This window comes from Pristis pectinata, chromosome 6 (assembly GCF_009764475.1).
Source record: "Pristis pectinata isolate sPriPec2 chromosome 6, sPriPec2.1.pri, whole genome shotgun sequence".
Classification (NCBI taxonomy): Eukaryota; Metazoa; Chordata; class Chondrichthyes; order Rhinopristiformes; family Pristidae; genus Pristis; species Pristis pectinata.
The window spans coordinates 57691041-57718528 of NC_067410.1; the positions used below are offsets into that span (position 1 = coordinate 57691041).

The following is a 27488-nucleotide window of genomic DNA, read 5'->3' on the forward strand; positions in this document are numbered from 1 at the left end:
AACATCCAGTCCCATGTTGATCAAATATGCAACACTGGAGAGAGCAAAAAGCAAACTGCCGGAGGAGCTCAGCTAATCAGGCAGCATCTGTGGAGGGAAATGGTCAGTTGATGTTTCAAGTCAAAAGCCTTCATCCATATGGATCTGCCAGTCCAGATGAAGAGTTTCAACCCAAAATGTCGACTGTCCATTTCCCTCCACAGATGCTGCCTGACTTGTTGAGTTCCTCCAGCATCTTGTTTGTTGCTCCAGGTTCCAGCATTCTGCAGTGTCGTGTCTAAACTGAATAGATCTCCTTAAGAGGCGGTACCTGTAATATCCAAAGGTTATTGCAATTATACTTAAAAGACAATACATTTTCCAAAAATATTTTATTTTGATACCATTACATCTAAAAATGCAATATACATTTTTTAAAATGGTTCACAATCTTTCTTATCTCTAATCCACACAGTAGAAGATAAAGGGATTTCGAGCAACTCTATACAGTAGGTAGGAGACCAGTGTTGATAGCTTAGCTCAGTCATATTTCTTCTAAGTACAGCACAGACCCAAAAAATAAAGGTGCATCTTCGTTACTGCATTGTTCCTCTCAAACAAACTGATCTCAACAGAAAAAATTGACCACCAACAAAGCCCACAGGACAGACAGCATCCACTGCCTTGCTGGCTGTAGTCTTAACAATGCAATCTTCATAGCAAAAGCATTTTCTTCAAAAGTATGTACTCTTAATGATTAACTAAAAGCCCATCACACACAAAGTTATTTCAGCAAATCTGTTTTCATAGCAAATACTGTCTTTTGCTACAAACTAGATAGATTATAAAGAGTTTGTGAATAATTTTCTTACTAATTAAAGTGCTCTTAGATTTGTATGTAAAAATATTCCTACCTAGGGAGAGTTTTCTATAAAAGTCATCTCCCCTTTATAGAACTTTGAGGTCTACATAAAAAACCCATTATAGGATAATGAGAAAGATATATTGTCATTGCTGTATTGTTTTTTATTTTATGTGAACATGTAGCCTCAAACAAACAGCAGTGGATTTATAAAAAGGTCAGTTTCCTGAATGGTTGGCTGCTGACAATAATGAGCGCATTTTGAAAAGGAACATTTAAAGGGGAGATTTTTTTTTAGAGTGGACATAGAGTTTTCACTAGTAGCATAGCAAGATTAAAAGCCATGTATATGAAGTATCAACAATCAAATAGGGAATTCAGTAAAAAAAAACTTTTCTTCTGAGAGTGGTGACAATTTGAAACCACCATCACAGGCTGTGGATGTGCTGGATGCATTAAAGGGGAGGCTTGACGAGCATATTGGGAAGAACACAGGAAGTTGGAAAGACAGGAAGTGGCTTGAGAACAACATGGAGTGGTTGTGCTGTACATTCTAGGTAATTCTATGACTCCAAGGGGTGGCATTAGGGAAAAATAGTAATGCTACATTCAGAAAGAACAATAGAATTCAAGTATACCACCACTACGGTTACTATGTATGAAGTTCTGAAATTGAACTGTGCTGTAGAAAAATAGGAGATGTGAGAACAGCAATCATCTCTAACAGGAGCTGAATTTATTTCCACATAGAAATGGTGAAAAACACATTTAAAAAGAAAAGGGCATCCAAACATGATGTCACCTTACGCAAACATTGAACTCTCTCAAGACATTTTATCATCCAGATGCCCACTGGATTCTCATTCTCTGCCATATTCAGTTGAATTAGACTACAACTGGTTATAAATCATCAAAAGAGGAACTGGGATTTGTTTAATTTTTAACATGTGTCCTTAAATTACACCTTCAGGCTTACCGACACGTCTGTCCAAGTGGGCAAGACAGACATAATAGTCACAAATATCAGATGTGAAAGTACTAAGAAAATACATGGCTAAAATAATCAATGACCAGTGAATCGCAGTTACTGCATAAATATTTTGAGATCACTCTGTGAAAAATATGGGTAGATGTTGGCTGTGTATCAGTATCTCACTCAGTTTCTCCTGTTTTTGATCGTTATCATTCATGGTGTACAGATCTTCTTTATAATTCTCTGAACATGCAGCACTGATGTCAACCATCAGACTGATTCCTTATGGTTTTGTCCCTCTCTAACAAAGTATTTCAGCTCCATTATAATCAAAGTTTTGCCATTTATATTTTTCTGCTATGGATAACAGTGAATACAATGTTCTGTCGACTTCATCAACAGTAAGCATTAAAACATGGATTCAGTTCAAAAATGTCTACAGTAGTGATTAATAAAATCCAAAATAGGAAATACATTATCACCAGTATTTATAAATTATTAAAAGTTCAGGGATAAATTATTTCACTTATCCAAGTATATTTTCCAGATCCACTGGAACCCCAAATTGGAAAATAATTATATTTTAAATAACTCCACTATTTCTCTTTCCGTTACTGTACATTTTCAACTGTAGATTGTACAACCTTTTTATCATCACTTGAAAAGAAGTTCTTGATACTTGTTCTGATTACTTCCATTTTTTCATTATGGCTTCTAATACAACTCTTCTTTGGCATATTTTCATACATTATCAGTACCATGTGGTATGTAAATGATTCTCTAAATTGAATCCCACTATAACCTTCTTCTTTCTAGGCATACAGTATTAGTTTTTGCTATTCTTTCACATGTGGTTGCATGCCTTCCTATTTGGGATCGAGATGGTTTTCTTTTCTCAGCAGCGCTTTTTGTGGTATGCTGACCCAAACCATACACAACAGTGTGGTAAGTTATAAAAAAAAAACTTCGGGGTGGGGCCGTCAGTATCTATGTTCAACGTGAAGTCAGTATCAGCAAGCTCTGGGATTGTGAATTTTAGGCCAAACATATAAAACATTTTTCCAACCAATTCATACAAATAATGTACAGGATTAGAGCTGTATAATGTATTTCTGATCTTATATTACATATGTGAGCAGTTAAACAGGACTTGCAGGCAGTAAGATCACTTCTGCTTTGTTTCTGGTTTGGAGAAACTACATTGAATACCCTATGCAGTGCTCAGAGACTCAGCCAAGTCTGGAAACTGTGTGGTTCTAAGATTATTTGCCTCTGGAAGATGATAATAAGCAAGGCCATTCTCCCTGGCAGTTTTAATAATCTGACGCCTGATGTAGGAAAGATCTGTATCATTACAATGCACCATTCGTGAACGACTAGCTGGGACCTGAAGCAACTGAGATTTACCCCATACAGCTTTATTACCAGCCAAAGGGGAGTGGAGAGTTTCTAAATGATGTAGTTTTTGCTGGTTAAATTATAGCCGTAATCCTGCACACAAGTAACGGTCCCACAGCCTCATCCTTCCACCCTGTACCAAGCTCCACAAACTTAAGTAGAGTGCCCTCTACAGGATAAAAATTGGTACACCATATTAGGAAAACAGGAATTACATGCAGCTTTCTCAGGAGTTTAATTTCTAGATTCTTCTGCACACGACAAGTTTCCACATGAAAGGCACTCAATTGATCAAAAACAATTAGAAGTGGAAGGGCACGTCCAATTGACCAACAGATTTATCATTCACTTGCAGAAAGCTTGTAGATGTTAGAGAATTAGATATATAATGTGCAATAACATCTATAAATGCATATTTCTGCAAGTTAACTCCACTGCTTAACCCAAAAAGTTTGGTCAAATATTGGCTATGCTGTCCACATTATGTTACTGTTTATTCATGGCGGTAAGACTGAGTTCATATTTAAGTTCAAGAGGAAAAGCTGGTATATATTTTATTTTGGTTTTAAGATCTTCCTTCCATACTGAATAGGCTTAAGGATTCTTAAAAATATTCAAATGTTTATATATATCTATATATAACACAAAACAAGTAGTATAAGGTGTACACACTGACATCAGTGGTCTAAAATATCACATTCTTATAACGTGGGCTCTTTGGTTTACAAATTACAACTTCAATGAGATACCTTCAAGAGTCTGTAAACCCTGCCACATAATCCTTTCACTGGATAATCCTTTATGAAAGTATCAAATGGTTTTATAAACCACAATATTGCACAATAAATGGACATTTCCATTTTCTTAAAACATCTTTTGTCAAAGTATAAAGGTTTTTTTTCACTATCACAATCATATCATTTCAGAATTCAGTGCACCCCACTAATGATCAAATCCCTGTTCATACCAATATTTGCAAGCCCATTTCCTCTCCTGAAGCAGCTTTAATATTAGGTAACATCAAATCCACAGCAACAGTTGCATCCAAGTGCATTCTGCATAACTGCAAATGAGGTGCATATCTGGTACCTTCCTGGGACCAGGGAGAGCAACGGCTGGTTTGGTTAATGTTACCTTCAGTATACAGAGACTTACAATACAATTTCTCCTTTGGCAGAACAGAGTTGTGTGCACCCAGCTTCAATGTTCTGGTATCACTAGGGTGTACAGGATTAAACAATTTCCTGAACCCAATGCTTACTGCTGTCATTTCAATGTGGCAATTTCAAAAAAGGTTTGAGAATTTCTACAACAGCTCCCTATTCCCTAACTTCCAACAAGAATCCAATGTATTCCCGCATATCATTCCCATTCACACCCAGTTGACCCCAGAATGGATCTCCAACCTCGTGAATTGGGGACTACTGTGGTCCAAGTTGTGTATCCTAGCTCAGTCAGCTATAGAAACCTTCAATGTCCAAATAAGGTTCATTTACCTAGAAATTACATTTTGAAAACCTCGACAGTTTTCATTAAAGCAGCTGTAGGAACGAAATAAATCAAAACATCCCCATAACACCCTCTCAGCCCAGTAACAAATTTAGGGAAATTATATAAAACTGCAGAAGTGTGAACAAAAAGCACAAATGTTAGGCCAGTGAGCAGAGTCTAGCTTCATTTCTTTTTCCTTTCTTGGGTACATCGTGGACAGAACCTGTACACAAACAAAAATGATGCTGTAAAAACAGAGTCTTTATGATGTGTAGTACTGAATTTGTCAGTACCTTCTTCCCACAAATTGAAATATTGTCATCCACCTTCACAAAGCCTGTCCTGAGCACAGGGTGACAAAAGGTACTGTATATTACGTTTAGGAAGGTAAACAGCACTTCAGTTTTTAGTGAAAGGGAGTTGGTATAAGGAAGTCTTGCTACAATTGTACAACCATAAGGTGAGACCATACCTGGGTTACTAAAGACCATTTTGGGCTCAACATCAGAAAGAATACACTTGCGTAGGGGCAATGTAATTAAGGTTTACAAGATTTTGATTTCTAGGATGAGCAAGCTGTTCTTTGAGGAAAGATAGAGTAGAATGGGCCTATATTTTCAGCTTCTTAGAAATAATCAAATAAAAAAATTCAAGATTATGAAAGGGCTTGACATGGTGGACGATGCAAGTTTGTTTTCCTTCGCCAGACAATCTAGTCTCAAGATAGGGGCTCAGGTATTTAGGAGTGAGGTCAAGGAATTTCTTCACTCAGCACGTTGTGAATCTTTCGAATTCTCTACCTCAGAGGACAGCGGATGCATAGTCATTGAGCATATTCAAGACTGTGATTGTCTGATTTAGCAATATATGTATATGGGATTCAGGCAGAACTTTATGGATAGCAGAATAGGCTCAAAAGGCTGTGTGGTCTACTTCTATTTCTTATGTTTTTAAGACCAAAGCTGACGCTGCTTCTAATAGCAGCTATGAACCAAGAATGTTTTGCCAACAGTATCTGTCTTACTGTTGCCAGAAAATCACTGTTGACTGATCATTGTGATGTCTTGTTAGAGATCTTTCAGTTTCTGAGCAAGTTGTACAATATTTATGCTGACCATCCTTACTTACCATTTCCCTTTTGGTTTTGTTGTGAGGTCCACGCAAGCAAAGTGAAACCACTCAATTGGGCACTATCAGCAATAAAACAAAAAACATCCATGACTCAGTCATCAGAATATCTGCCACATTCCTACACATAGCTGAAAAATTATCTCAAGTCTGTCTTAACTAGTACAGCAAAAACCCGTTGCTAACGGTTACAAGTTGCAGTTTGCTTACAGATATTAAGACTTCGGAATTAAGTAACAGCCTCACAGCATCTACTTCTGCTACTTAAAATCCATCAGTAAGCACATTTAGCTGGTTAGGTGAAGACAGCCAGATGGAGGAGAGTCTGCAAGTATCCTCACAGCATATAGTTACATCAAGTGTTGAGAGCAACATATGTACAAGGATCTGGAATTGGATTCCTTGCTCACATTGTCTAAGACAAATACATCAGAAAGAAGGGAAAGTCATTAGAAAATCCTTACAAATGAGAAGTGGAATGAGGGCACTGTACTAAAAATAAAATGGCTGGGACACAGATTGGTCAGGTTGCAATCACTCTTTCCACCTAAACAGTATCCAACAGATGGTGAAATTTTAAAACAGGTTTTTTTTTCAAAATAACATCAAGGGATCTCATTACAGGTAAATATGGAGTTATTGTATAACCAAAGACAGTTTGAACAAGTCATACATATCTGACTCTAACAACTGCTGAACACACAGATGCGGATTTCTCATAACCTCATGTATGCTCCAAACAAAGACTTTGGTTCAAGAAATTCGATACTCTGCAACCAAATCTCCAGGCAAAGGAACCGTATCATTAACAGAAATTGCTTTAAAATGTATTGGCAACATCAAATAAAAATAAAACCTAGACATTATCCTTCACAATTCAGCCAATCCAAATCAAAGACACTTACATCTGGGTTATCACAGCCAATCATTTCTCCATAAGAAACCTGATGACACAAACAGTAGGTGGGTTCATTGGGGTCAACTGGCATGTCCAAAACATCAGATGGGTGCATCTTCAAAATGGAGTCAGAGTATTCTGCCCTGGAAAAGGAAGAATAAAATTATCCATCTAGGCTTTGCAGAATAAATAATAGTTGATTTGAATTATATTTTCTTTTTTAAAATGCCTGAAAATAGAATTTAGGTCATACTAAATGTTAGCTTCAGTTTTATTAGTCACTTCTATAATACAACCCAATCCCTACAATGTGAAGGGCTACTTTATCACCCAAAATGCATGGCTGAGGGATTGGAGCGTGGCTGAGGGATTGGAGTAAGGAGCAGGGATTCAGATTTCTGGATCATTGGGGCCTCTTTTGGGGCAGGTATGACCTGTTCAAAGAGGACAGGTTGCACTTGACTCCCAGGGGGACCAATATCCTGGGGGGGGGGTGTTTGCTAAGGCTACTGGGGAAGGTTTAAACTAGAATTGTTGGGGGGTGGGATCCGAACTGGAGAGACTGGGGAAGAGGTGTTTGGCTCTCAAATAGAGAAAGCTAGTAGTAGGTATGATAGGCAGGCGATAGAGAAGGGACGTGCTCAGACAGGTTTGAGATGTGTCTATTTTAACGCAAGGAGTATTGTGAATAAGGCAAATAAGCTTAGAGCTTGGATCAATACTTGGAGCTATGATGTGCGGGCCATTACAGAGACTTGGATGGCACAGGGACTGGAATGGTTGCTTCAAGTGCCGGGTTTTAGAGGTTTCAGAAAGGACAGGGAGGGAGGTAAAAGAGTGGCACTGTTGATCAGAGATAGTATCACGGCTGCGGGAAAGGTGGACGTTGTGGAGGGACTGTCTATGGAGTCTCTGTGGGTGGAGGTAAGGAACAGGAAGGGGTCAATTACTTTACTGGATGTTTTTTATAGGCCACCCAATAGTAACAGGGATATTGAGGAGCAGATAGGGAAGTAGATCCTAGAAAGGTGTGAGAATAACAGAGTTGTTGTGATGGGGGATTTTAATTCCCTGAACATTGATTGGCATCTCCAGACAGTGAGGGGTTTAGATGGGGAGGAGTTCGTTAAGTGTGGTCAGGAAGAATTCTTGACACAATATGTAGATAGGCCTACAAGAGGAGAGGCTGTGCTTGATTTGGTATTGGGAAATGAACCTGGTCAGGTGTCGATCTCTCAGTGGGTGAACATTTTGGTGATAGTGATCATAATTCTATCTCCTTTACGTTAGCACTGGAGAGGGATAGGAACAGACAGACTAGAAAGGCATTTACTTGGAGTAAAGGGAATTATGAGTCTGTCAGGCAGGAAATTGGAAGATTAGATTGGGAACAGATGTTCTCAGGGAATAGTACGGAAGAAATGTGGCAAATATTCAGTGGATATTTGTGTGGAGTTCTGCATAGGCATGTTCCAGTGAGACAGGGGAGTCACGAGAGGATACAGGAACGGTGGTGTACAAAGGCTATAATAAATCTAGTCAAAAGGAAAAGAAAAGCTTACAAAAGGTACAGAGAGCTAGGTAATGTTAGAGATCTGGAAGAGTATAAGGCTAATAGGAAAGAGCTTAAGAAGGAGATTAGGAGAGCCAGAAGGGGACATGAGAAGGCCTTGGCGGGCAGGATTAAGGAAAACCCCAAGGCATTCTACAGGTATGTGAAGAGCAAGAGGATAAGATGCGAAAGAATAGGGCCTATCAAGTGCAGTAGTGGGAAAGTGTGTATGGATCCAGAAGAAATGGCGGAGGTACTTAATGAATACTTTACGTCAGTATTCACTACGGAAAAAGGTCTGGGGCATTGTAGTGGGGACTTGCAGCGGGCTAAAAAGCTTGAGCATGTAGATATTAGGAAAGAGGAGGTGCTGAAACTTTTGGAATGCATCAAGTTGGATAAGTTGCCGGGACCGGATGAGATGTACACCAGGCTGCTGTGGGAGGCGAGGGAAGAGATTGCGGAGCCTCTGACGATGATTTTTGCATCGTCGATGGAGACGGGAGGTTCCAGAAGATTGGAGGGTTGCGGATGTTGTTCCCTTATTCATGAAAGGGAGTAGGGATAGCTCAGGAAATTACAGACCGGTGAGTCTCACCTCAGTGGTTGGTAAGCTAATGGAGAAGATCCTGAGAGGCAGGATTTATGAACATTTGGAAAGGTATAATATGATTAGGAATAGTCAGCATGGCTTTGTCAAGGGCAGGTCCTGCCTTACGAGCCTGATTGAATTTTTTGAGGATGTGACTAAACACATCGATGAAGGGAGAGCAGTAGATGCAGTGTATATGGACTTCAGCAAAGCGTTTGATAAGGTACTCCATGCAAGGCTTATTGAGAAAGTAAGGAGGCATGGGATCCAAGGGGGCACTGCAGTGTGGATTCAGAACTGGCTGGCCCACAGAAGGCAAAGAGTGGTTGTTGAAGGTTCGTATTCTGAGTGGAGGTTGGTGACCAGTGGTGTACCTCAGGGATCTGTACTGGGATCCTTGCTCTTTGTGATTTTTATAAACAACCTGGATGAGGAAGTGGAGGGGTGGGTTAGTAAGTTTGCGGATGACACAAAGGTTGGGGGTGTTGTGGATAGTCTGGAGGGCTGTCAGAGGTTACAGAGGGACATAGATAGGGTGCAAAGTTGGGCTGAGAAGTGGTAGATGCAGTTCAACCCAGATAAGTGTGAAGTGGTTCATTTTGGTAGGTCAAATATGATGGCAGAATATAGTCTTAATGGTAGGACTCTTGGCAGTGTGGAGGATCAGAGGGATCTTGGGGTCCGAGCCCATAGGACGCTCAAAGCGGCTGTGCAGGTTGACTCTGTGGTTAAGAAGGCATATGGTGTATTGTCCTTCATCAATCAGGGAACTGAATTTAGGAGCCGAGAGGTATTGTTGCAGCTGTATAGGTCCCTGGTCAGACCCCACTTGGAGTACTGTGCTCAGTTCTGGTCACCTCACTACAGGAAGGATGTGGAAGCCATAGAAAGGGTGCAGAGGAGACTTACTAGGATGCTGCCTGGAATGCAGAGCATACCTTATGAAAGCAGGTTGAGGGAACTCAGCCTTTTCTCCTTGGAGCGACGGAGGATGAGGGGGGACCAGATAGAGGTATATAAGATGATGAGAGGTATTTATCGGGTAGATAGTCAGAGTCTTTTCCCCAGGGCTGAAATGGTATCCACAAGAGGACGTAGGTTTAAGGTGCTGGGGAGTACGTATAGGGGAGATGTCAGAGGTAAGTTTTTTACTCAGAGAGTGGTGAATGCGTGGAATGGGCTGCCAGCAACGGTGGTGGAGGCGGATACGATAGGGTCTCTTAAGAGACTGTTGGATAGGTACATGGAGCTGAGAAAAAGAGAGGGCTATGGGTAAGCCTAGTAATTTCTAGGGTAGGGACATGTTCGGCACAGCTTTGTGGGCCGAAGGGCCTGAATTGCGCTGTAGTTTTTCTATGTTCTATGTTCTAAAATCTAGCCAAATGACTTAGGGAGAGCTACAGCACAGTAATAGGCCCTTTGGCCCACTGAGTCCATTTGCACCAAACCTACTTCACTTACACACTGGGGGCAATTTAAAGTGGGCAAGTGACCTACCGACTGCATGTTTTTGAAATGTGGGAGCAAACTGGTGCACCCAGAGGAAACCAACGCAGTTGCAGGGAGAACATGCAAATTCTACACAGCACCTGCAATCAGGATTGAATCCATGTCTCTGGAGCTGCTAGGCAGTGGTTCTACTGGCTGTGCCACTGTGCTGCCCACAATGATCAGGTGGCACAGAGCTTGGAATAGTCGGACTGCACATTATAACTGGATATGCTAATCTCATAGATGCTATTGTAGCAATGCCCAGGGGAAGAGTGGCTAACACTGACTTATGTTAACATGACTGAGTGACTGTTGTTTGGGCATTTAACCCTAAAAGTAGGATCTCCCAGTCACAAAGTGACTGCAGTCAGGAAGGATGAAGTAGATATTCATAGGAAGTCATGCCTCATTTCAGTTTTTGGCGAATTGACCCCAGGGTGCTCGTGGGTACATGCAGGGCTCAAGTCATATCAGGAGGGATAGAGATAAATGGTTTCCTAGTGCCAGCTGTGACATTAAAATGACCTCAAGTAAAGGTACTTCATCACAGAATAAGGAATTCTGTATTTTATTCTAATTTTCTAAAAAATCCCGAGTCAGGACTTCTGCACAGATGGCTGTAATTCATTTCTGGCCACTGTAAACACCAAAGGGCATGGTGTGGGGCATCACCTCCTACACTGCCACCTGGTTTCTCAGGGAGACTGATTATCTCTTTATTCATGATCTGGTTGTAAACCAACAAAACTGGCTTGTACATGAATGAAGAAAAAAACACTTTCACTGCAAGATTTATGCATTTCTTATTTCTCCTCAAAACATCAATGTAATGTTATGGAAACTTTGCTGCAGAAGTGAACATAAATCACTTTACCTATCAATACTGAGCCAAAAGACACTGTCATATGATGCAATACTCTTGAGCCTTTTTCAAATGCTCAAGCACAAAAACACATGCAAATCATTTGGTTTACTTTATCCTGTTCTATGAAAAGGGGAAGCCAACAGCTTGAAGACTGGCTTACTGAGGTGTTAATCAAAATTATTACCTCAACTAAGGAGCCTCAAGCCTGCAGGAACTAAGGAGCCTCAAGCCTGCAGTTTCTGCTATTGCCAATGAATGAAATCAATCCAACATTATAAAAAGTATCATGTTGATATTAATGGCAGATGGAATACAGCGTAGGGAAGGGTGGGGTTATGCACTTTGGTAGGAAGAATAAAGGTGTAGACTATTTTCTAAATGGGGAGAAAATTCAGAAATCAGAGGTGCAAAGGGACTTGGAAGTCCTAGTTCAGGATTCCCTCAAATTTAACTTGCAGGTTGAGTCAGTAGTAAAGAAAGCAAATGCAATGTTAGCATTCATTTCGAGAGGACTAGAATATAACAGCAAGGATGTACTGCTGGGGCTTTATTAGGTGTTGGTCAGACCGCATTTGGAATATTGTGAACAATTTTGGGCCCCATATATAAGGAAGGACGTGCTGGCCCTGGAGAGGGCCGAGAGGAGGTTCACAAGAATGATCCCAGGAATGAAAAGCTTAACATATGAGGAGTGTTTGATGTCTCTGGGCCTGTACTCGATGGAGTTCAGAAGGGTTAGGGGAGATCTCAATGAAACCTAACGAATACTAAAAGGCCTGGACAGAGTGGACGTGGAGAGGATGTTTCCATTAGTAAGAGAGTCTAGGATCCAAGGGGAACAGCCTCAGAATAAAAGGTGACCCTCTAAAACGATGAGGAGGAGGACTTTCTTCAACCAGGTGAATCTGTGGAATTCATTGCCACAGAGGGCTGTGGAGGCCAAGTCACTACGTGTATTTAAGGTAGAGACTGATAGGTTCTTGATTGGTAAGGGGTTAAGGCTTATGGGGAGAAGGTGGGTCAATGGGGTTGAAAAAAATCAGCCATGATTGAATGGCAGAGCAGACTCGATAGGTTGAATGGCCTAATTCTGCTCCTATATCTTATGATCTCTTCACAACTTCAGGGCATTCCAAAATCCTTCAGTTAAGAAAAGTATTTGCAGTCACTTCAGTTGGCCACATGATGTTGGCAGGCTGTGCTCAAATGATATAGGGTTGGTGGTTCATTGTAGGTTGTTCAAAGACCAAGACCTCAGATCTGATACCAAGCTCATGTTTCACCAAGCTATGGTGATTCCCATCCTTCTGTATACATCAGATACATGGATGGCTTACATAGTAGGAACTTCAAAGCACTCCAAACCCATATATGATGGCTTGGAGAAATATTCTAAATCTACCGAGAAGATTGATGAACCAACGTTGGTGTCCTCTCCCTGGCCAACATCCCCAAATTCCCAGCTGTATTCATGCTCAACCACACTGTCTGCATGTAGGGCTCTCAAGGTATAACATGGCAAACAATTTTCTGGAGCCAGAGAAAATGCTTCAGGCTATCCTCAAAACATCCTTGGCATCCTCACCAACTTAGGGTAGTTCCTTGCCCAAGACCACTAAACTGGTGAAGAAGAATCCAGAAAGTCCTTGATCACATCAAGTCTCACATGGCGGCATGCACAAACAGCAGAATTGTGCAATAATCTGATCAACCCAATCACCTATGCAGTCTGCCCCACATGTGACAGACTCTACAGATCCTGCACAGAACTCAACAGTCATCCTAAAGATCTTCCTAACAACCAGACTACAGTCATTTTGGTAATGCCTCTGGAACGTGTTAACAACAGCACTAATTGGTTTGAACTAATATGGTATTGTAAGTATAGACAATTCAATAAACTACTTCATCTGGTACATCAATAAAGTTACTAACTAGTATTCTGAACCCTGAGGCTATAGATATTCTTGCACACTGCATTCTGCTGTCTTATACAAGGCTACACGGATACATTAATTCAGTTGTTTATTGCAATCCACAGAAAGAATAACCTCCTCAAACACATAAACATTTGTTCAAAGTCTGAGGAAATGATCTGAAGTGAGAGGAATGTTCCAAAAACACATGAAGTAACTCATTAGAATGCAGACAACATAAATTAATGATTTCCATCTCATACATGCTAGTCTATAATAAAACAGTATGTGAGACAAGAGGTATTTAAGATTTAGATATTTCACATTATCCAGGAACTATTCTGAAATGACAGAATAGAAGAGATGGGGAGGTTTATGGGGATGAACCATGAAAATCAACATACCACTGCTTGTAACATGTCGTGTGCAACTTACCCTCCTTTCTGCTTCTTCTTTTTTGGAACATCATCATCAGCTCGTCTGCCACGGCCTCTAGACCCCCTCTTGTCTTTTTGCCCCCTGCCTTCTAAACAAAGAAAGATTAACAGGTAAATGGACTCAATACGTAGCTCCATTTCACTCAGTTTTAGCACTATAAGCTAATACAAAATTCACCACCACCAGTTTAAAGACAGATTTGAATTTCCCCTCTTCCTTTTTTTTAAAGAAAATATTTCTTTTCCATTTTACATGTGGAGGGGTCATCCCTAAACACAGTGGAAATAGAATCAAGTATTGCTTAACTTTGCATTTGTTTGCTTCAAATGGAGCTCTCAAAAATCAGTATGTGGCATGCCAACCCTGAGTTTGTTAGCAAACTTAGACTTTCATTGTTGGTTTATTTTTAGAGTTACAGAATGACAAAGTGTAAGAGTGTATCTAAGAGATCTGCAACAAAGTCATGAAGCTCAGAAGCCTAACTGTAAACTTCATCAAATGAAATGCAACAAGTTTTCTCCTGATTAGGAGGCATTTGGACAGGTACATGGTTGGTTTAGAGGGATATGGGCCAAATGGGGGAAAATAGGACTATCTTAGATGGGCAGCTTGGTCAGCATGGACAGGTTGACCAAAGAGCCTGTTTCCATGCTTTATGACTCTATTGACTGAGAGATAATAAAGAGATATCCTTCTGTTTCAATTAATTAGCCACCCTCATTTTCATGCTTCAAACAATGCCATATGGTAGCAAACAATGACACTAAAAAAAATCTTGCTTGAGATACAAATTTCTGGTAAATTTTGATATCTGGTTGGAATATTCACCCCCCCCAAAATAATGGTCTTTCAAGACAGAATAAGTTAGAAAACCAAGTTTAAGTACTCTTCAAAGAGCTGTGGTCAATTGATAATTTCAAAACTGACAGCAGTTTTATAATGAAGATACTTCAGATACAGGTCTGAAAGAATACCACAAAAAACACTGACTTCAGTAGGTCAGGGAACATCTATGGAAACACAGAATTAATATTTTAGGCAATGGCTTCGAGAGACTTATAGAGATAAGTTTTATGTAAGTTGGTGCCTAGCAATACCATCTGCACGATGCCCTCCAAGTTACACACCAGTTGTAATTTTGGATTAATTTCATTCATTGAGAATAGCAGAAACTGGGGGTTTGAGGCTCTTCAGTTGAGATTATAGGTTTGATAAACACCTCTGTAAGCCAATCTTCAAGTTGTTGGCTTCCCCTTTCCATACAAGAGGATAAAGCAAGCCAGCTGATTTGGAAAAAATTGCTGGTCCTTCACTTTTGCTGGATCTAAATCCTGCAACTCCCTGCTCAACAGCACGATGGCATATCTCCAGAACTGTAGCAGTTCATGGCGACAGCTCACCACCAATTGCCTCAGGGTAATTGAGGTGGGCAATGAACGTTGGCCGTGCCAGCAATGCCCAGCTCCTGAAAATGATTGTTAATAAAAAAAAGGGAAGGGTAACGGGGTGTCAAGTAGGAAGACAAAAGAGGTGTGTTAAAGGAAGTATGGCAGGAATGGTTAAATGAGAAACAGAATGATGATTCAAACAAAAAGTAATGGGACAAGAAACAAAATATAGACACATAAAGGTGATATAAACAACAACAACAGAATCATTACTGATAGTTGCTGCCTGTGAGAATAGAATTTATGAGAGACATTGGTAGAACAGGAATTTTAAGGGTTATGGAACCGAGGCACATAAGTGGAGTTAAGATATGAATCAATCATAATCTGAGAAACAGAATAGCTTTGAGGTATTGAATGGGCTCCTCTTATTTCTGTGCACACGATGAATACTATAGTCTCAATTTCAAAATAATTTTATGCAGCAAACCAACTACTAGCATTACTTACTCTTACTACCTCTCCCTCCTGAGTTCTCATAGTCACTTGATTCCAACTTTTTCTTTCAGATCAGCTTCAAACCTGGCCAGTTCAGCATCCAGCCGCCTGATGTGTTTATCAACCTGCAATAACACACAAATAATTCCGACATCTGCAAGACAACTGCAGTGTTCCGATATTCAAATATGCATCACTGTCACAATGTGCAGACAAGAGCTTATAGTCAAAGGGAATCTGGGGAGGAGGTGGGAAATACAACATGGTTTGAAGCCTCAGTTCTTGGCCCAATAGTTTGCCCGAAAAGTTACTGCAGTCAGATGATTCTTGTATATTGAAAATTAAACATCTTTGACTCTTAGCAGAATGCATTATTTTAAAGCATTGATGGCTCCCTTAATAGCTAGACATTATGCAGAAAATAAGAAAATTATTGTCATGCCACCTTTGCTTTTGAACTGTCCTGGTTCTGAAAAGCCACTACAATCTTGAAAGTGTGCCAACAGAAAAGCAAAATGCATAAAGATGAAGTGAATAAATGCTGCTCTATCTTGCAACAGAAATATTGGTACCTAAATAATGTAGTATATCTCCAGCTTCCTCTGCGACCCTGTCTGCTTGGGATAGTGTTTGTCTTACCATTTCAAACAGTTTTACAGTGTCAATTTAGCTTCTTCTGTTGATATCTCACTACCCACACTCTCCTGGCTCCCATGTTAGCTGGTACCATATTGATCTTCTCTCCTCAGATACTGTCCCTCTCTTAAAGGACTAACATAATCCCTCCATAAAATAACCTTGACCTCTCCATCCTTGTTAACTGTCATTCCCATCGCTAATCTCCCTTTCCTGTTCACAGTCTTCTAAATTCATTCCCATCTTTTTTGAATTCACTGTCTGAATCCCTCTAATCAAGTTTAAGCCCTCACTGCGAGACCAAAGTAAGTCTTGATTAAAATTACAAATGGGCCTTATGTAATCCCGACAAAGGTCGGCAAAGCCTCCTCACTCTGCTCTACTGTTTTCAACCTTTGTTTTGAGCAACTGTAACAAACGCCTCCATAGCCTGCCTGGAATCCAGCTGGGTCAGACCGAGGTCATCTGATTCCATTCTTATTTATCCTCCCAAAGCCAGAGACCTGCAATGGCTTCCTTTCCCACACCTGTGCCTTTTCTCTGATGCCCACCAAAACCAAGTTATCCTGCACCCCGGCATCAGTTTTACAAAGTGCATTCTGATGACATTCAGCTCTACTTCGCCACCATCTACTGAATATAAAATGTCATCTGTTTGTTTAATATCCACTACTTGAACAGCAGAACTTTTCTAGCAACAAAAGGGGCAAAAAAAAGCAATTACCTTCAGCACATGTCAAAACTTCCATTCCTTAGCCACCCACCATCTTCGTGGTTTGCTATCCTAGTGTCAAACTTTGCCACATATCCACATTGCCTTCTCCAACTCCACAATATCTTTAATTGCACTGTTGCTTCAGCTTGACTGCTGGTGCAACGCTCAGCCAGGCTTTTTCCTCTAGCTTAACTATTCCAATGCATTCTTTGGCATCTTCTTTTGTTTGAACTAGAAGTCAAACAAAACTCTACTGTTCCCACTCTGCCCCATGTCCTAACCCAGTTCACCCATTAGCTCTATGCTTGCTGAACTGAATTGGTTGTCAGTTAAGCAAATTTTGCTTTTAAAATTCTCATATTCTCTGATGCTTTCAAATCCTTCTAGAATGTTGTCCCTCTGCATCTCTGTAATCTCCTGCAGCCCTACAACACCTTGAGGTATGACTAATCTTCTATGTCTGGCCTCTTGATCATGCCTGAATTTTATCACTCCTACTACTGACTGCTGTGCTTTTAGTTGCTAGTACCCTAGGCCTTTGAAATCCCTCCCTAAATCTCTCCATCTCTTTCTTTTTAATAAGGTGCTCCTTAAAAACCTACAACTTTCATATGGCTTAATATCTTCTTGTGCGTATCAAATATTGTTTGGCAACAATCCCGTAAAGTGCTCAGTATTTATATGTGGTTTAGTTCATTAGTATTACATTCATGAAATCTACATTTTTTTTTGATTTCATGTAATGTCTGCTAAGACTTGGGAAAATGCCATATACAGACTTCTTATATTAAGGAAGCATTCTTTAAGTTTTTGAAGCAGTACATGTTCCATGATTAAAACCGCTGGCCATCAAGTCCACTCCTTTCGAAGTTCTTGTACATGACAGCTATTTACAGTAAAACTCCGATAATCCAGCACCCTCAGGACTTTGGTGGTGCTGGACGAGGCAGATTTTCCGGACCACTGTATGTTATGCCAACACACTTTTATTTCACTTTTTTTACATGTTACACAGTAGCATAATATTTGTAAGTACAGTAATACAGTAAATACATGTACTTTACCTAATCTAAAGTGGGCTACATATTGTAATACTGTACTGATTTGCAGTAATAAAACAATAATAGTAAAGCAATAAATTCCAATACAGTGTACAGTACCACAGTTTACTCACCAATATTGTAGAGATGACTTGAGAAGTTATCCATGGCAGCATATTAGTGTGAAACTTATTCAACAGCATTTAAACAATAGTGTATACTGTACTTATCCATCAATCACAACTTAAAACTATTTTCATTTCATCTTAAGATACAGTACTGGAATCATACACAAAAATACACATTTTCAGTTCTGCTTAATGTATAGTACTGTACTTATAAAATAGGTAAAAACTGAATACTTCCTTCAAGCTAAAAAATGCTGCAGTTGTACTAATCATCAACCACAGGCAATCGGTCAATAGGGTTGTCTTCAATATTCAGTCTTAGGCTCAATATCAGAAACAATAATTAGATCTGGTGTTGAAGAAGTCGAAGGAGTAGGGCTACTGGGATCTGCCTTCCTGGTTGCCTTCTTGAACATGTCTCTAAGATCTGCCTGTTTACTTGATGCTGCTTTTTTCTCATAGAAATTATTCAGTATAATATGCAAGTTCATTACTTCTGCAGCACTGTACTGGCTGTTGTACTCTGCAAATTCCACAAACTTTGTTATAAATTCTGTAGCCTGATGCCATGTGTATCTAGTTCCTCCCTCTTGTACCTCATCATTTTCTTCTTCTTCTTCCATTACCTTGACCTTCTTAAGATTAAAGTCCATGTCAATTATTTGTGCATCAGTTACAATTTCAACTACTTCTGGGTCCCCATCTTCATCAAACCATTCCTCCATTTCTTCTTCTGTAAGTTTGCTGACAGGATTCTCAGTAGGAGCATCTTCCATTATTTTCAAAATGTCCCTGAGACCAGTTTGTCTGGCACTGATTCCTTCAAGCTCTTCTTCATCTAAATAGGCCCCAAATTTTACACTTGGCCATATTTTCCTCCACGACCTTTGCAAGGTTATACTTGTGACATCCTTCCATGCTAAAGCAGCAGCATAAATAGCGTCTTTAAGATTAAATGAAGCTTGAAAATCTTGTATTATGCAATTAGAATTCAGTAATTTCCGAATAAAAGATCCCTTGTAAGCAGTTTTGAATCTCTGAATTACCCCCTGATCCATTGGTTGGATCAGTGCTGTGACACTGGCAGGCAGATACTCGGCAGAAATATTCCCACAAACAAGTTCAGAAGCAGGATGATGTGCCTTACAATTATCTAATAGAAGAACAGCTGTGCTATCTTCAGGCAAACCCAGCCTTTTAAAATTTTCTTTGACCTCTGGAACAAAATGGTGAAAAAACCACTCTTTGAAGAGCTCCGTAGTCATCCGGGCATTTTCTTGCGCATCATAGATAACAGGTAAATAAGTGATACCGTTGAAAGCCCTAGACTTCTTGTATTTACCGACAACAAAAAGTTTCAGTTTATGTCTACCAGAAGCGTTACCACAAACAAGGACTGTGATCCTGTCCTTATTTAACTTAAGGCCCTGAGCACATTTTTCTCCTCCACCAGCTAACATACTGTTTGGCAAACAGCGCCATAATAGCCCTGTCTCATCTGCATTGTAAACTTGATCGGGTGTCAATTTATGTTTCTGGATTAAAGCTTTAAAAAATTCACCAAAGTCCTCTGCAAATGCATGATTAGGTGACTTGTACTCTGCTGAAACAGACAGTTTACGGATACCATGACGATCTTTAAAGTTACGTAGCCAGCCTTCAGAAAATGCACATTGTTCAGTTAGCTTCATTTCATGATAAAAGTCCTTTGCTTTCTCAATGAGCATAGGGCCAGTTATTGCCTTCCCTTCAGAACGCTTAGCAAGAAACCACTTATACAAAGCAGAATCTAACTGAGACAACTTTGGCTTTTTCAAGGTATGTCGTGCATCAATTCCTTTAGTGGTATCTGATTCAGCTAGAAATAACTGCAATTCGTCCTTGCGTTTCTTGATGTCATATATCGTAGAGGATCCGATGTTGTATTCCCTCATGATAACATGACGATTTTCACCTTCCTCAAGCCGCCTTATGATCTCCAATTTCTGATGTATCGTCAGAGTTACATGTTTCCTTTTTACAATTTTACCATCTCTACCATCATTACTCACATTAGAATCCATTATGAATTGAGGATGGCTTGAAAAAATAAAGATACGATGTAAACTAAACAACACTCGGCAATTCACTTCGCATTTGGCAGTGCAGAAAATGGCGAAATGGACTGAAAAGACTCATTCAGTTACTGATGCTAATAAGCGAGCCAGTTGCTGAACAATCAGGACTTCCGAATTACTGGATACCGGATTATCAGAGTTTTACTGTACTTTTTGAGGGAAAGTCCTGCCTTTTTACTCCGAACCAAAAATGAATGCACCTTAGATTCCCCTGCAGTCCAACAGACCACCCACCATTTCATATGTCTCCATTGCTAGCTGCACTTTGTCATCACTATATTCTCTGCATTTATTGTAGGCTAGTTGTATCTTCTTTAGATGATCCACTCGTTGATCCGAAGACAGGCTCTTGACGTTTGAAATATATTCAGTTGCCAATTTGTCGATCTCTACCTTTTTATCTGCAAACAGCAAGCAATGTAATTAGACAGATTCAAGAAAGTAAACACTGACTCTACTAAACCAGCTTTAGTTTAAACCAGCTCTGTACCCCTACACCTTCCTCTCTGACTAGTAATTTCAGTGCTTTTAACCTAAATTTTTGCCCTTCAGAATATAAGATGTAATAAAATTCTTCATAATCATTACTCTCCCTCTTCACAAAATATTGATGCCCTGATGGACTCAGTTCCACACAGTACACAGATACTGATTAGTACTTTGCCCAAAAATTCATTCCCAAATATGTCAATAATCACCCTGGGGAAGCATCACAACTGAGCTCAAATTCTAGTAACACCTAAACTTCCAATGGACACTGCAGGATAACACTCATGAGCGGAAACTATGACTTAATCCCACATCCTTCCAAACTCAATGGTGCTAAAGTCTACTGTTATGCCTTTCCTCTGTGCTGGTTCAAAATGTAATAGAATGTCTTAAATCAAACAAATGCTGATGAACTACTTAACCCTGAAGTACAAGAACTAGGAAGCAAAAGGAATAAGGTGCAGAAAAAAGAAAACCGTGGAATCATTTTCCTCTTTTAAGGGAACCTATATATAGAAAGAACAAAGTCCAGATAATTGTTTTAACTGATAAATTAGACAATGACCAAAGTTCTTTTTTTCCCCGACACTATACCTGTCATTTGCAATATAACTTCTAATTCCTGTTTGCTACAACTGCTTGAAATGAGCATTCTCTCCATGTGCTTGGGAAAAAAATGATCTTTGATACATCAATTAATTAGTCTTGCTCTCAACTTGTATAAATTGCCGAAAGTTCCAATGAATCCTTAGCGCTGCCTTTACTCCCCTTCTTTCCCTTGTGCTTTGTCCACAGAAGCACTGACTAAATGCATCAGCATAATTTCATTGGTATAGGTTGAAGGGATCAAATATCAAAATCATTGTACACTACTATACATGAATAACTTTCATTCCAGCATATTCCTAGACACTGATCAATAGGAAATACAATGAGGGAGTGAATAAAAAGATGGCCAAAGAAACAAGATTTAAGGATGATCTTAATGGAAGAGACATTCAGGGTAGAATTGTGGAACATGGGGCCTGTACAATGCACAGAAAGGCATGGAAATATTTTCCAAAAATTAATCAAAAAGCAAAACTCAGAGTCAGAATCAGGTTTATCTTTGATTTGTTAAAAATTTATCCCTTAGCAGAAATAGAATTTCAGATTTCAACCTGAGTTCACCACCAGCAATACTCACAAACCCTAGAACCACCAACCTAACAAGTTATAACCCTAAACTTCCCCACAACGCTGCAAAACAAAAAGTGCTATTTAACACCGCGAGGGACCTACTGCCAAACTTAGGAACACTGCTGAGCCCTGCCTCCTGTTAAACCAAATGGTCAACATTTCCACATGAGATTGGATTTGAAACAAGATAAAAACTGAATTGATGGTAAACAATAATGACTAAGGCCAATTTATAAATTTCATGACAAAAGGACCAAAATTTCTCAGAAGACTGCTGAAAAAAGCACATAATATAATATGCATCATTGCCTGACTTACTTTGGTATTAAAAACACCACGTTCCACCTTTGTGCAACTCTGGACAGCAATCCTTTACATATGCAAAGTTATCACAGTTGATTTGCCTCAAATCTCTTAGTTATATAAACAAACTTCTGGGCTGTGCAAATACAACTGGAGGAATCAGATGATTAAATTTCCAAAGAACTACAGAGGGTACATTAAAATAACAAAGAAAGCATATGAAGTTTGCAGGACCATCCAGAAAAAAAATGTTGTTTGTCAGTAGCTCTAATACAAGTACAAACCATACTTTGCTTGCTAAGTAAGATAGCCTTGACATTATTGACTTAGTACCATTTACTTTTGTACAAGTGCTTGTTAATCATGTTTTTTTTAAGTAAATGATATCTATGAGCCAAAGTCTCAACTTCATGCTGGTTCTTAAACTCATTGCTGATAGCCTAGCGAGACTCAGGCTGGTAAGCTGCAGTTGCAAAGGGGCATCTGTACCTAAAATAACTATTGTTTGCCAGCATTCACAGCACATGATTTCAGTAAAATATCAGTCATCTGTTCTGGTATACAAATGGAAAGGTACTAAAAATAAAAAAAAGATCGCAGCAGCCTTAGGAAAATGAAAGTAGCCAAGACTTCAAAGAAAGAATAAGTCACAAGATCTAATATCTTGTTATATAATTCATAAAATTTTGGGGGCAGAAGCATTTGTAGTTGAAAAAAGCATAATGGTAAACGGCTGCTAAAAGGCAACCATTCATTGTTGCACCTTGAAGAACAGAGTGCAAGACAAGGAGATAAATTAAACTTGCACAGGACTGTAGTTAGACTTGTTAGTCTTCAAGATAATTAAATTTTATGGTTTAATTTTAGGTTGTTTCTAATACTGAAAGAGACTATAACAAGTAAATTTAAGATAATCACATAAGCAAATCCATGAGCATCTTGACATGAATATTTTTAGAAACATTCTGTTTAATTGTTTGGAAATAAGTAATATCAAAGGGTAAGGGAAGCAAGCAGCAAGAATGGGATTAGTCTCATTGGTACATACAGAAGAACATCAGAAAAGATTTAATGAGATGAGCAGGATCCTGTTATAGTGCCAACTGATCAGTTACATATTCTAATAGGTTGAATAACAAAATTTTGATAACAATATGAATTGAAAAGATATTGGGAAATTCTTTCCTGAATTGCTAGTATCCTTTAGAAAATTAAATTGTGTTAGTAGGAGAACCAACACTGTTTGAGGGCCAAAATTTTAAGCTTATAAATAATTTTAAAGCATTATGCCAAAATCTGCAAGCTTGCAGGTATCAGATCCACTGGTGCTTTGCACATTAAAGCACAACAAAACCCCAAACCCAAGGCCCCAGTTGTCCCACATATTTCTTAGTTACACTGCATGCACCTTCAGTTCTCTGATCCAGGTCCCGCATCAGATGGAAGATCCGCTGAAGCTCACAAGGAAGGTTTTCAATACCTGTCAGAACACAGAAGCATGTTTCCATTTTTACTGCAAGAACACTTTCAAATTAAGCATCAGTATATTATAACAACTTTTCCATTACATGTATTTGTCATTCCGCTCAACACTATTTGATAAACCTTGCTGTGAGCAACAGGTTTCCACAAATGCTTGCATATCAATTTGATATTCAACAAAATAACTCACCAGAGTTGAAACATTTTGCAAAGTACACAAAGATGCTACATAAATCCATTTTTTTTTACATTTACCATCCATTTAGAACTACCTATAGTGCAACTGAAATGGAAACTTCTAATGAATAACACTTGCTGCACTTACACCCTGCAGGTTTCAGACCAATCACCCTCTCGCAGATTTCCCATTATATTGTCCATTATTTCCTTTCTAATAAACTAAATCTTCCTGAACCAGGCCCATTGCCCAGAATAACCGTTCACAGTCCACTCTGGTCTGCACTTAACTGGACCAGGTGCATAGGGCCACTCAAACACCCTCCATACCAAATGTTAACAGCCTGACACAGAAGGCAAGAAGACAGAACTTTGTCTCCTATCAACACCAGAAAGGCTATTTCTTTGATATTCAGAAATTATTAGAAATTATGTAAATGATTTAAAAGAAAGATCAGAAATACTTGTTAATTCAAATCACATTATAATAAAATCAATAATAATATTAAAGTAAAATATATATTTTTAACAATAACTCATATTCACTATTCTCCTGGTCAAAAATCACCCTTCATATGAATGGGGTCTCTGATCCCACATCAGATGTGACTAAGCATCTGTCACTCTGTTGGCCCAGTTACTCAGCAAGCCCGCTTAAGTCATGGGTTTATTGCCGGCAATTTCAAAGCCACCAATTTAGCCCAACAAATTCTCAACACAACCCTCGTACACCACACCAGCTCCATTTCTCCCATATTTTGACAGGTTGTTTTTCTCCTGCTTGGCTGCCTCCCTTCCCCACTTATTTTCTCCTTTGTTCATTTTTTGGCATTCTTCAACCAACAGAAAGGCAGATGCCTTCTTTCATCCCCTTTGTCCACACTATTGTAGAATCTCTCTACATAAGTGTAGTCCAAATATAATTAACAGTGTAAATCAATTTGATATAACCATTGATATGACTTGTCATCCCATACCTTGTTTCTGCAATTCAGGATCCTTTTACTAACCCTAAATGAACCTGCAGATCCTCGCATGTGCTTGTAACATCCTCTCTTAGACACATTTTGTTTTAGATTCATCTGTAAGGTTCCAACATTGTAAATATTTCTTTGTAGGAAAGTTGTTTGGCTTGTGGGGCAGCACAAAGATTTAGTCTTGGCCCTACGTTTAACTGGACAATATGAAAAAATGATTTCACCATGGACAATTATTTGTTCTCTCCACTTTTTATTTCTGTATATATTTTAATAGACCCTTCTATTATAACTGCCTTGTGCAAACCACTGTGGAGCTTTGATCATTATACCTCAACAAAAAACATCCATCCATTCAACACTTTCAATGTTAAAAGCAAGCCAATTCACTTCATAAAAACTTGATGAGCAAAATGACGGGCGCATGGGATGGCGTAAAGATGGCAAAAGAGCATGGACAATTGGAATGAGACCATTTAAAGGGGTTGATCAAAATATTGCAAAAGCTGGAAATCCAAGCAAAAAGCTGGAAATGCTGGAAATACTCAGCAGATCAGGCAGCATTTATGAAGAGAGAAACAGCTGACACCAATGATCATTCATCAGAACTTTTTTATTGGAAGTTTTTAAAATAAATTCTGGAGACAAGTCAGACATGAAAAAGGGTTTCAGCGGTCAATCATCTCAAGTAGAGAGAGAGATGAATGATGTTACAATCGTGGGTGTACATCTCAATAACTGTCCTCTAACTTTGCCCTTTAACTCCCACTCAGAATAGTGCAAAACCTTTTCCATTGCTCCCACTGCATGCACTATTGCAGATCACTGCTCATTACTCCTTCGCCTCACTGTTGTGCTTTAATATCCATTAACCACTATGCACTGTCACATTTCAGTACAATATCCTCCTCTCTGCTGTTGTAGATCATTGTTCATTAGGCCTGCACTGCTGAAGAACAGTGCTTGTTACTCAGTCCTGTTAAACTTTGCCTGCACCGCTGATCACTGTACCTTGCTTCCCTATCCAAAACACTAGTTAAACCCTATGCACTCCTGATTAAGGCCTGCTACGCCTATGTCAGAGTTCAAGAGTAAAGATATCTTACTTCAATAATAGGGGGTCTTGGTGAAAATGCATGAGGAGTATCATGCACAATTTTAGTCTCAAAAAAAGGATATACTTGCTATAGAGGGAGTGCAGCAAATATTCACTGGGCAGATTCCCAGGATGGTGGGTTTATCCTATGAGGAGAGATTGAGAAAACTAGACCTCTATTCTTTATGATTTTGAAGAATGGTGACCTCTTTCATACATTCAAGATTGTTAAGAGGGCTGGACACGATAATTGTGGGGAGTATGTTTTCCCTTGGTGAAGGAGTCTAGAACGATGGGTTACAGTGTCAAACTAATGGACAGGCCGTTTAGTTAAAATGAAAAATTTCTTCGCTCAAATGGTGGGGAATCTTTGGAATTATCTATCCGAGGCAATGAAGATTGTTGCAGATTAAGGTCCAGTGACACCCTACCTAGAATACTCATTAATTCGCTGCCTGCACAGCTACTAGTCTTTTTTTTATTCATTTACAGGACAAAGGTATTGCTGGATGCCAATATTTATTGCCATCCTCATTTACTCCTCGGAAGGTGTTGCCTTGAACCACTACAGTTCTGGTGAAGGTACTCTCACAGCAATGTCAACTAGGAAGTGACAGGATTTTGACAATGAAGAATAGTGACATATTTTCAAGTCAGCACTGAGTGTGACTTGGAGAGGAATTTTCAAATTGTGCTGCTCCCAAGTGCCTGCTTCCACTGTACTTCTAGACAGCAAAATTTGCAGGTTTGGAAGGTGAGGAAATGGAGTGCTTTCCGTAAATTTACACACTGTAGCCAAGATGAGTCACTGATGAAGGGACAGAATGTTTAAAGTGGTGGATTAGATGCCAGTCTAACAGGTTGCTTTGTCCCGGATCATTTCTTGAGGATTTTTGGAGCTGCATCCAACCAGGCAAGTGGAGAGCATTCCATTATCCTTTAGATTTGTGCCTTGTAGATGATGGATAGGTTTTGGGTGTAGAAGCTGGGCCATTTGCAGCAAAGTACCGAGCCTCTAACCTTCTCTTGTAACCACGCAATTTACGTGGCTAGCTTTCTGGTTACTGGTGATCCCACAACGGCGACTGCGGAATATTAAAAGGTTTAGTTTAAGAATGTTCTGCTCGAGTTTCGTTGACTCCTGTGCACCATGTACAGGTCCCACTGCATGTAGGCACAGACAGCTTCATCCTCTCAGGTCCCTCAGCCTGTTGCAGACTCGGTTGTTTATAATCAGCGTCCAGGGTGCGGGAGGAGAGGCCTTCGCGCATGCGCAGTTTAGGCCGAAGACGGCCGGAAACTCTCGAGCTATCAATAAACTAAAGAAAACTTTCTGCTTCGGCACGAAGAAGCGTTATTTTCCCGTTTACTGAAAGCCAAGAGTCGCCTGGCCCAACGTGACTGCGCTCAGCACCCGTCACTCAGAGCTGGGCCTCCAGCTACCACCTCCCCCTTCCCCCTCGGGCTCGAGTAACGCCGACTGCAAGCGGAAGCACGCAGCTCGCCAGGGCCCATTACCCGGGGATAAAGCGAACCGCTCGCTTTAACAGGTGTAGCGGCTGTCTGTGGTCCGGTGCCGGGTCAGCAGCCTGGGGTACTCACTGTCCAGGTAATGCTCCAGGTACATTGCTGTCGCCATCTTGTCATCGTTTCAGCCCGCCCGCATGCGCAGCACTGCGC

The 27488-nt window shown here is 39.8% G+C and overlaps 1 protein-coding gene across 1 annotated transcript; it reads right to left on the bottom strand.

Annotated features, from left to right (window-relative positions):
* Nucleotides 1-354: 354 nt before the first annotated feature.
* Nucleotides 355-27488, bottom strand: ing5a (inhibitor of growth family, member 5a). The gene is given in 9 exon segments (XM_052017130.1): nucleotides 355-4926; nucleotides 5832-5893; nucleotides 6737-6872; nucleotides 13581-13671; nucleotides 15482-15530; nucleotides 15532-15594; nucleotides 20340-20506; nucleotides 23485-23556; nucleotides 27411-27488. Coding segments are annotated over 9 exon segments (717 nt in total). The 5' UTR covers nucleotides 27448-27488; the 3' UTR covers nucleotides 355-4886.